Consider the following 10,603-nt stretch of genomic DNA (forward strand, 5'->3'; position numbering starts at 1 on the left):
ATCTAGTTCTGGTTATATAGTATACATGGGATATGTTCAAGTAGCAATATCATGTCATTCCCTAACGCCACATGCTCGGTGACTATCGTGCATCCTTACCAGCTAATTTACATTCATCGTAACTAAAAGTCCGCATGTGGGTGATGAGCGAACCCAGGCTTTCCCCAGCGACTGGCCCAAATTATCGATACTAAACAGAGCAGTGTTACATAACCTGCAAGAGACGTTAGTTCCATGCCACCATAACAACCCTAGATCCAAAAACAAAGAGAGGGGGGGGGAAGAACATACCTCAGCAATAGACTGCCTCTCAATAATCGACTTCTGCCTCTCATTGCGCGAAACCCGATAATAGTAATCACTAAAGTCACCGCACTGCATATGACGCAAGAACTCCTCGTCATGGGTAATAACAATCAGCTGGAAATTTGCCTGTTGCTGTCTCGTGCGAATGATATCATGTAGCGATTCGGCAAGCGAGCGAATATTATCCCGATCGAGGTTGGTGGTGGGTTCATCAAGGGCAATCAGACCGCAGTTCACACCGAAGCATTCGGCCAGAGCGAGACGGATGATGATACTGGCAAGCACTTTTTGACCGGCACTGCAGCGGCCTCGCATGTCCATTTCGGCGCCCTGCTTGACCATGCAGACTCGGTAGTTGTAGGAGCGGTTGCCCTTGGCGTTTTCGTTGTCGGAGCGGATGAGGATCGTGTCGACGTCGGTGCCGCGGTAGGTCTTTTGCCAGAGTTCGCTGATGATGGCGTTGATTTCTTCCATTTTGAGCCCGTGGTATTTCATGATGGCTTTGTCGAGGGCACCGCCGTAACGGGCGAGGTCGTCGACGGCGGCTTTGGTTGTTTCCACTTTGATGTGCGCTTCTTTGTATTTGCCTGCTGCGTCTTTGTAGTCGGTGTTCCAGTCGGCAAGAAGTTGCATTAGTTGGTCGTCTTTGGATTTCATTTCGCCCATTTTGCTGGCTTGTTTGGCTGCGAGGGCGTTGTGTTCACGGGCTCTGCGCTCGGATTCTTCTTTGAAGCGGCTTCGGTCGACTTCGGCGTTTTGTGCGGTGAGTTGCTCGATCTCCTCGGTGACTTTGTCGAGGGATCGGGTGGCCTGGCGGTAGGTTAGGTTGTCTACGTATTGGCGCTTGGTGTTTTCGCTGTCTTTGAGCTGGGCGGAGATCTTGTTGATTTCTTTGGTGATGTTGGCTTGTTCGGTTTCGAGATCGCTGATCTCGGTCTCAATGGTTTGTAGTTCGCGTTGGCTGCGCTCGAGTTGGTTAGGGCCGCCTCGCTCGTTGTATGCGTCGATTTCCTTGTTGGCTAGTTCGAGTTGGTGTACGTTCTCGTAGAGCTGAGAGATATCCTGTTGCATCTCCTTCTCGCGCGCCTCGGCACGCTGGCTGATATCATCGTATTTGGCTTGGACCTTGAGGTACTCGGGGTTTAGGTTTTCGATGTCTTTGTCCGCCTTCGCGATTGCCTCACGTTGCTGGTTGTTAAGGGTTCTGTATTCCTCTATGCGAGCAAGGAGGTCCGCCTTTCGCTCGAGCTGGAACTTTATGTTGTCCAGATTGCTCTTGACGTCTCGGAGCTGCAGCTCCAACTTGTTCACACCAGACAATGTTTGCTCCTTGTCATGGGTGAGTTTCGACAGATTTTTTTTCAAAGCTCTTGACTTTTCCCCAATGCCAGCTATTTCTTCTTGGATGTCTTCCAGAGTGCGTGAGGCATTGGCATCCTGCTGTTTCGAAGACAGGTCTTGTATCTGAGAGCGGATGGCCTTGATCTCACTGTCGTACCTGACAATAGTGCTGACTGTCTTTGAGAGCGATTCGACATCTTTCTTTTTGTCGGTCTTCTCGCTAACGACTTTGTCGTGCTCTTCCAATTGACCCAAAAGCTTGTCCTGTTGGGCAATATACTGTTCTTCCTCTTTCTCCAGATCTGGAATCTCTGTTTGTTTCAGACGACACCAGGTATCGTAGGAAGTGCTGGCTTCACGGGCCGCATTGAGATCCTCCTCGAGATGGCGGACATCTTCATCCTCGGCATCCCGCTTTGCCTTCTTGACTAGACCCTCCAATTTATTCTTGAAGGACTGGAACTCGGCGTCAGATTTGAATGATCGCGTACACAGCCTGCATAGCTTCGACGATTTTGCAGTTTCGAGACAAGTGATCATATACTCGCCAACCCCAGCATATTGCTCGGCGTCCTTTCTGGCAAGATCGAGCTGGGCTTGACGTTCTTTGACAATCCCAGGGTATTCTTCGGGTTCGTCATCAACAGCCTCTCGGATCTCCTCGACACACTCCTTGAGTTCTTTCTGTCGCTGGCTCAATGTTTTCTTGACGCCTTTCAGCTTGAACTCGACCTGTTCCAGTTCTCTGCTGACCCCATCCCGCTCACGCTCCGCTCTCGAAACATGTCTGGATTCTTCCTCTAGCACATGCTGGAAATCCTGCTCCAAAGATTCAGGGTTCCAGTTCGAACTAACGAACTTTGACAAGCGCTCGTCGTGGGCTCCTTTCATAGTCTCCAAGCTGCGCTCACGCTCCTTCAACTCTTTCTTGAGGTGGTCTAATCGGGCCAAGTCACCAGCCTTCTTCGTCGCCTCAATAAGCTCGGCATTCAAGCGCGAACTCTCGTCTTCGAGATCGCGGATCTGCGAATTCACATTCTGTATCTCCTTGTCCCAGGATGCGGATCGCGCACGTTCCTTTGCTTGCCCCAAACGAGACCCGATATCTTCGATGTTCGACTCCAGCGCAGCCTGAACACCTTCATCCGCATTGATCTCGTTGAGCCTGCTTTGATAGGTGACGGCCTCCTTGTCATTCGTGGCTATCTGTCGCTTCGCTGCGTTTTTACTTTCTTGTAGCGCAGACTTCTGCTGTCCAATCTGGTTAAGGGTTGCCTGGACTTCGCGCAATTCGCTCTGAGCCTCCCTCTTGACACGATCCAGTGCTTGATTCTGGTCCTTCAAGATCTTCCGCGCTCTCCTCATGAACTCATCGACGTCCGCCTGGTCTACAACGTTGTCAAACCCACGAATATTGTGGTTCCGTGCAATCTCTTTCGTCATCCTCTGTCGCCTCTCGACCTGACGCTCAAAATTGGCTTTGTCGTTCTCGAACTTGCCATACTCCGCCTGCTTAGTGCCCAGTCTCTGTCGAGTTTGCTCTATCTGCTCCTTGAGCTCCATGTAGTTCTCCTTTCGGGCCTCCTCCTGCTGCTGATATTGAAACTGCCTGGACTCGAACTGCTCCAAGTTCGACTGTAGCCATTCATCTGAGTCATCGAGCTCGACCAGATGTCTTTTCAGATTATCAATCGTCGTCTGAATACTCTTCGCCTCGATGCGCTTTCCTTCAAGAGCACCCAGAATCTGGGAATAACTTTCCGATTCCTTCCACGCCTTATCAGCAAGCTCCGCCACGCGACGCATCTCCTGAGAGAGCTGATGTGTCTCGTCACGCAACACTTCAATCTCATCCTGGAGCTTAATCGACCTCTTCTCCGCACGGTCCGCCTTCTCCTTATCCTCCTTGGCATGCTGCTCCATGATCTTGTACTTAGCCAGCTCCTCATTCTGCTTCTTCCGCAAAGACTTGATATTATCGATCGCCTTGGTATACTTCATCGCCTCGAAGATCTCATCGAACTTCTTCTTCAGAACCGACGGCTCGCTCATCGGCCACAGACTCTCATCCTGATGGCAGAATATCACCGAGTCCAGGATCGCCTTCGACACGCCCAGATACTGAGGCATGATCTGATCCAACTCCGCCACGCGAGAGGAAATAGACGTCCTCTCTCCATCCTTGACCATCAACAACTGCCCTTCTAATGTCTTCTGCTGCCGTGTCGTTTTCTTCACCGTAAGTTGTAAACTTCTCGTAGCAACCATCTTCGCCCCCGACGTGCCTTTAAAAGACAGTTTCACCTGCGCCAGGACCTCTTTCTCGCCACATAGCTGCCATATCTCAGTATCCGTCCTTCAATTCCCATCATATCCCAACGTATGGTGTAGTGTAATCATACCTTCGGATCATGAATAAACGCCCCACCCTTACTGTTGGGTGGTAAGTCTCCGGTGGTGGCATATTTGAGACACTCGATGATAGTCTATTCCATCCATCAGCACCAACTCTTCACTTCAACCCATACCACACCATCCCCATCCCATCCCATCTCATCCCATCCCATCCCATCCCATCTTATCCAACCCAATATATAACATACCGTCTTCCCCGACCCATTATACCCCACAATCAACGTAAGCGGCGTATGGAACTGGATCGTCTCGCTGCGAGTATTATCGAACGATCGAACACTACACCACACCACACACCCACCCAAATCGTTAGCAATCAAATCCATTTCAGTCTACCATGTGATATAGAAGATAAAGATATCTCACCCCAAAATCGACAACTTATCAATCTTCGCTAATCCGGCATCAGTACAAATTTCGTTTCTTTGTTCGCTCACACAGACTTACACCTGCTTTCCCATTAGCAACTTCGATCAAGTTTGAGATCAGTTTGTGTGGAATAGGCTCACATTTTCGTACACTGAGGAACAAACACCTTCCACGGATTCAAGAAACAAAAACAGAAACATGCACACACCCTCCCCGATGGCTGCGTGATCCACCGCGGGTAAGCTAGCTGGGCTTTGGGATGCGCGTCGGACGACGCGGGGGAGGCGGCGCGAGGTCACGTGCCTGGTAGTGGGTACTATACTGTCGTTATTATCTTTATGGGTCTTGAATGTTGATATCTAGGATGTGGTTTAGGGGTTGATATTTGGGTACTTTGGGGTTTAATGGTTTAATGATTATCGGGTTTTGTGTTAGGAATACAAGTGGTATATACTATTAATTCCTGGGGTTTGTAGATAATTTAATGGGGGGGGGAGGGGGGAGAAAGCGGGTATTGTTGGGAGGAGGGTAAGGAATTGGCTATTTTGGAGGGGATTGGTGGGGTGGTATTGATGTGTAGTCTGTTTAGAGTGCCGAGAAGGAGGATGTTTGTTTGTTTTTCTGATACTATGAACTGTGGGCTAACATGTTGGATCTGCAAAAAGCAAAGACTAGTGATTTGTGTCATATCTGATATCGTGAGAATAGTAATCGGTTTTATTTGTCTAGATAAAAGCATCTAGGGTCATAAAACCCTCTATGACTCTGTGAAACTCATGGTAGTCTCTTCACTATAACCTGGCCCAATGTTCCACATCTATGAAATACAATCAAAGCAGAACAATGACTCCAGTGACAGCACATCACCCATCCAATAGCCGTCACACATGACCACATCGGATTCACGTCGATAGTCCCACATGTCCTGTATAAAATGATCCTCCTTTCCACCACCCCATCCTTTCTCATGCTAACCCACTCATAGCCCTTTCCCTCCAGTCCTCTACCTAAGAACCAACACATCCATCCCATTTACTCTCATCATCACTCAAAATGTTCACCTTCAGGAACATCTTCGTCCTCTTCGCCCTTTTGGGTCTGTTCATTCAGGCCGGACTGGCCACTCCCCTTGACACCTCCAACGCAGTCGCCAACGTTGAAAACACCGTCACTGACAACGCTGCCACTGCACCCGTCGACACCTTCAATGAGACTGCTGACGATCTCGACGACAATGATGTGTCCTTGCCCATCACTGACGAGCTCGATGATGCCTTGAAACCTGTAAGCGTATCCAGCTGATCAATGAATCAATGCTAAGAGAGTAAATCAAACAGAAAACCTGCAGCGGTATGTGCGATGATGCACATATGTGCTGGTGCAAGCGCGGTGGACACACGCGTTGCCCTTGTGTGCACCCTGGATTGAAGTGCAAGTGCAAGGTGGACTGAGGTGCAAATGCAAACTAAGCTCAATGGTGGGTGGATGTCTTATTCAGTGGGGTGTGATCTGAGCTGATGATTATGTTTCAGAGTGAAATGCTGGCTACCTCTGTTTCAATGCCATGGTTTCTTTGGTGTGCCAGGCAAGTTGAATGGTGAGGTAGGTTAGTTAGTGGCGAGGTCTATGAGGTTTCAAATGGTAAGGGTGGTGGTAATGTGGGTTGGATATTATTGGATCATTAATAGCCGTCTGCCTTCTTAATGCAGTATCTCTCAGACCAATGAAGTCAATTGGATAGTTGCTGAAAGTGTGGATGCTGCAGCCATAGTTATTGATGCGTAAGGCTCTGGATCCGTCCGCGTAGGCTCATATCATTGCTCTGACGCTCGCCACCAGTTCCCTGAGCAGATGCATCCACTAGAAGATATAAGCAGGAGTATAGTTCCTCTCTGGTAGTGTAGTGCGGACATCTGTAATTGCATGGCTGTCGCTGTTAGCAGTACGTGCAATCTCAACGAAGGAAATGTATCAATTCCTGTGTTCGGGTGTACATTCCCAATTGACCTGCTCCATACCATAAACACCACAGTCATTATTGGTGCCTGATCTCAGAGCACGAGATAAAATTAGACGACGCTACGCTATGCACGTCCCCAGCGGATCTAACGGAAGGCAGATAATTTCCCGTGGAGGACACGATAGGAGTCGATTATAGATAGTCAAGAGTAGATGGCCAGTCAGGACGAACGACAAACTCACCGTCCGACTGGTAGCGACCCAAGAAAGCAGCAAGAGTACCCAAGAAGTGCAGCACCGACCAGGTTCCCCCCTGCATGAAGGGACTGGATCCTGCCTACATGGTACATAATACAGGACGGGAAAGCTCCGGCCGGCCCGACGGGCGACCAATCAGGGGTTTTGTCGCGGCGGAAACCCCTGATCGCAGGGATTGGCCGGCAAGCGCCGTCATGGCAGCCCCATCGGCGGATTTCATTGGCAGCCGTAGTGGAGCCGCCGCGGTGCCGCGATACCAATGACGAAGTGGCCGGCCAAAAGTACAGGAATTGACAGCTCTACTGGTTCACCACCGCGGCCCTGGATCCTTGTTCCTCCTGCCCCGGCTTCCATGTCGCCCAGGTCATGAAAAGTCAAAGACTAAGAGCTCGTTCAGCCGTCCTTGCTATCTCCCCTCCCCTTCCTTTCTGGCATCCTCCCACCCTTTACCCCAGACACGGAGTGCCCCGGGAAGAGGAGCCGATTGATCGATTGATCCCGTTCAGCCCAGCGATGGAACTCGAGCTCCATCGAGGAGGAAGAGTGGCGCAGAACCAGACTTCGACCCAGACATACGGTCTCCGAGCCCCAGTCTCGAACTCAAAATCGCCGGGTCCGTATAGCATGGACACGCGCAGTATTCCTCGGTCGATGAGCCTCGGCGCCGCAAGTCTCCTTCAACTTTCATCTTCATCCTCCGCTGCTGCTACTGCTGCTACTACTGCTCCTCTTTCTGCTTCTACTACTGCGGCGTTGGCCGCACCGGTGGGGACCAACCTTCGCCGCTCCTCCCCCGAAGTAGGCCCAGCTGGAGCAAACAATGACGGCTGGTCTGGGCGGGTCCTGGGCGAATTGAAAGACCTACTCCTCCTCCTCAGTCACGATGGACGGGTTCTATATGCATCGCCCTCCTGTAGCGATGTCACAGGGGTTGAGACAAGCGTGCTGGAAGAGAGCGATTTCGCCCGTTTCATCCACGAGGACGACAAGCCCATCCTCGGGCACGAGATTGACGAGTGCATTGAAACCGGGCGTGAAATCCGCTGCCACTTCCGGCTTTGTAGGCCTGATAATACCTTCTGTCTATTGGAAGCACATGGACACCCGCACATGACGACGGCGGGAGCTGCTGCGACCGCAGAGTCCCGACAGCAGCAGCCGGTGTGTAAGGGGATTTTCCTTGTCTGTCGACCGTATCCTACGCGGGGGTCGCAATTACTTGATTCATTCCTGGAACATAAGATTGAAAATGTCCGACTGAACCAGCGCATAGCGCGATTGAAGGAAGAGGAAGAGGAGGAGTTGAATGCGAGACAAGCCGCTCCTGGTGGTCAGACAACGACCACTACTACCACTACTACCACCACCACCCGTCAGACGTACGTCTCGACGACGCAGTCCACATTTACGCAATCAAATACGCGGGATACGTCTGTGTCTGGCGAGGAGAATGAGTCGTCGGATACAGTCACCAACGCGGACGATACCGACTCGCGCTCATTCCTGGAACAGGTTGGGGATCATTTACCGCAGAGCGAAGATATGTCTCATATCGACGGGATCGAGGTCATGACGGGATTGTACTATGGAGAGGGAGAGCGGTCGCAGGGACTGAGTACGGGTGTTCGCCATGGTCGTCTAGTCCATTGTAATATGGAGTCGAAATCTCCAACCGACCAACAGCAGCAACAACAACAGCAGCAGCAGCAACAGCCACAGCCGCCACAACACCCAGAACACCAACAACAAGCACTACAATCACCCCCAACCCCCCAACCCCCCAAGAACCCTATCGAGCTTGACCGAAAGAAACGGGTGAAGGGCGAATACATGTGCACCGATTGCGGGACTTCCGACTCCCCAGAATGGAGGAAAGGTCCGGAAGGCCCCAAAACCCTCTGTAATGCATGTGGATGTAAGTTTACCCCTCCACCTACCTAACCCCCCTGTATCATGGTATGAACTAACAGCGGTGGACAGTACGGTGGGCGAAGAAGGAGAAAAAGCGCCAGGACTCGGGGTCGTAAGTGGAGGGCGGAACAACTGAAAGGGTGGGACTAGCGTTTGTATGAATTGTCATTTCACTGCATTTTTGGCCAGAAGGGGGCGGTTAGCCCTGCGAGGATACCCCTGCTTATCTATGTATTCCTTCGTGCGTCGTTCTTATTGTTGTTGTGCCCCGGCGACAGGTCAGAACTTTTTAGCGGCTGCGCTGTCACAGCACTGGACTCATGACCTATCTACTATCTCTATTCCTGGGAGATACTGATTTGAAACTGATCTCATGACTTATATGCCTAATCACTACACTAGACACGGACTGCAACATCATTAACTACAATGAACCCCTGGTGATACGAGCGCGCAAGATGGTATAGAAAGCAAAGATGGGGGGAATATGGCGAAAGTGGAGAGCTAATGTGTGTGACGGTGACCACGATGGATTCGATCGCTTAGCGATACTTTAGTCAATGCGGGCCGACACATTAGGCTTAACGCAGATCCTCTTGAGGGGTAAGAGGACGAAAGACCACGCGGACCCCGACACGTGCACTGAGCCTTGCATTGAGTAGCGGTTTTAGTCCTTGTGGATGATTCGCGGTTCAGACGATCAGACGGCAGACGTCTGCACAAAGGATGTTTGGGACTGTGCTCGGTGGCCGGAAAGGGTCTCGGCCGACTCTTGGTGCATTGAGCGACGGGGATTGGGCGAACTGAAGTGTTGGCGAAGTGGGAGGTCCGATGACGATGCATCGTTGCTTCGGGGGATCATGTGGTGGAATGGTGCCTTGCCGGGCATGGGGCCGGGTTGTCTCAAGGATGCAGTCCTGGGAAGGCCAGGGGACTGGAGAACAAACTCCTCAAACTCTTTCATGGTCTTCCGCTCCTCGTCGCGCTCGGCCTGTTCTTCCCGCTCTTCCTTCGTCATGATGCAGTTCCGCAGGCTGAGGCAGAGCACAGCGAAATAGTAGAAGCTATAGAACATGTCAGCTGGCTGGATCCGCAAGAAGGGCAGGAAAGGGTGCATTCTCACATGATTATGATTGAGAACACAAACAATGCCTTGGCCTGCTCACAATAATGGATGTCTTCTTTGTGCGCGGCCACTGAGCACTTTTTCGCGATGTACCATGGTGCCCCCGGCTGAGGATGCTCAGGGTCCGACATATCGGGGCCGGCCTGATAACGAGCGGAATAGCACCACACGGCGATCATGCCAGCATGGATAAAGGCAGACAAGGGTGGTGTGAGCATATGAAGGATATGGACAGGAATTTTGGTAATCCACATGAAGACGCTCAGAATACCCAGGACGAGGTTGTACTCCGTAATGCTATTTTAGCGTTAGCAATGACATACGAATTGTTGAGCCGGAACTACAATGCTTCCACGTACAATGAACTCCAGACAATGGGGGTCGTGTAGGGTTGATGGTTGGCCGCAGCGTAAAGTCTGTCGGTTGGCGAACTGTTGAACCCATTGTCTGCACCATCTTGCCATAACTTAGTCCGGTACAGGTTATGAGAGGCGATACCGGTAAGCGTGAGAATGATGACCGTCAGCGGCAACTCGACGGTCATGAATATGTACATCATGTTGTGATTCCGCCATCTTGTCGGGAAGAATTCACGAAGCGGTGGAATACGTTGGATACGCATGATGGCTGATTATTGATGCGCCCGAAGGTCGTCCAAGCCTGCGAGTAGAAGCAGTCACAATGACAAAGGCCAATGAATGGGCTATGTTCTGCTTGTATGGGCTCGATTCGCTTGCGACTGATGGCCAGGCCGGCTGGCTGTACGTTCAGCTCACTGGCATCGAACGCCAAACGATGAAACACGGACAAGAGTAAGGAGACGAGATGGCTACCAGAGGGAAGCTTCGGGCGATCCTGGGGCGATGGCGAAGATAAGAAGTCGAGCGCCGCGGAAGCGCCAGCTTCTACCCATGGCCC

General features: G+C 51.3%; 4 protein-coding genes across 4 annotated transcripts; 2 read left to right on the top strand and 2 right to left on the bottom strand.

Moving 5' to 3' along the window:
- Positions 1-2: 2 nt before the first annotated feature.
- Positions 3-5,209, bottom strand: BO94DRAFT_553072 (MRX complex DNA-binding subunit; the record flags this gene model as incomplete). Its single annotated transcript, XM_025613633.1, has 17 exons — positions 3-8; positions 292-806; positions 831-989; positions 1,011-1,116; positions 1,141-1,317; positions 1,345-1,405; positions 1,442-1,463; positions 1,491-1,589; positions 1,620-1,763; positions 1,797-3,817; positions 3,842-3,864; positions 3,886-3,898; positions 3,929-3,981; positions 4,050-4,133; positions 4,251-4,341; positions 4,429-4,456; positions 5,206-5,209. The coding sequence occupies 17 exons, from the start codon at positions 5,207-5,209 to the stop codon at positions 3-5; spliced, it is 3,606 nt and encodes a 1,201-aa protein (XP_025471886.1).
- An 8-nt stretch (positions 5,210-5,217) lies between these two features.
- BO94DRAFT_531027 (uncharacterized protein) lies at positions 5,218-5,874 on the top strand. Its single transcript, XM_025610803.1, has one exon. It carries the CDS (start codon positions 5,485-5,487, stop codon positions 5,731-5,733), a length of 249 nt encoding a protein of 82 aa, XP_025471887.1. The 5' UTR covers positions 5,218-5,484; the 3' UTR covers positions 5,734-5,874.
- Positions 5,875-7,161: 1,287 nt separating this feature from the next.
- BO94DRAFT_581469 (GATA transcription factor LreB) lies at positions 7,162-8,675 on the top strand (the record flags this gene model as incomplete). Its single annotated transcript, XM_025615411.1, has 2 exons — positions 7,162-8,563; positions 8,629-8,675. The coding sequence occupies 2 exons, from the start codon at positions 7,162-7,164 to the stop codon at positions 8,673-8,675; spliced, it is 1,449 nt and encodes a 482-aa protein (XP_025471888.1).
- A 249-nt stretch (positions 8,676-8,924) lies between these two features.
- BO94DRAFT_219338 (uncharacterized protein) lies at positions 8,925-10,410 on the bottom strand. The gene is made up of 3 exons (XM_025606211.1): positions 10,045-10,410; positions 9,683-9,982; positions 8,925-9,623 (listed from the first exon to the last, which is right to left on the bottom strand). The coding sequence occupies exons 1-3, from the start codon at positions 10,305-10,307 to the stop codon at positions 9,260-9,262; spliced, it is 927 nt and encodes a 308-aa protein (XP_025471889.1). The 5' UTR covers positions 10,308-10,410; the 3' UTR covers positions 8,925-9,259.
- Positions 10,411-10,603: the final 193 nt, after the last annotated feature.

The sequence above is a fragment of the Aspergillus sclerotioniger genome, assembly GCF_003184525.1.
Source record: "Aspergillus sclerotioniger CBS 115572 chromosome Unknown BO94scaffold_3, whole genome shotgun sequence".
Lineage (NCBI taxonomy): Eukaryota > Fungi > Ascomycota > Eurotiomycetes > Eurotiales > Aspergillaceae > Aspergillus > Aspergillus sclerotioniger.

Coding starts and splice junctions, on each gene's coding strand:
- BO94DRAFT_219338 (XM_025606211.1), bottom strand. CDS start 10,307: ATGCGTATCCAACGTATTCCACCGCTTCGTGAATTCTTCCCGACAAGA. Junction 9,983..10,044: donor CCCATTGTCTGGAGTTCATT/GTACGTGGAAGC, acceptor ACGCTAAAATAG/CATTACGGAGTACAACCTCG. Junction 9,624..9,682: donor GTGTTCTCAATCATAATCAT/GTGAGAATGCAC, acceptor CATGTTCTATAG/CTTCTACTATTTCGCTGTGC.
- BO94DRAFT_531027 (XM_025610803.1), top strand. CDS start 5,485: ATGTTCACCTTCAGGAACATCTTCGTCCTCTTCGCCCTTTTGGGTCTG.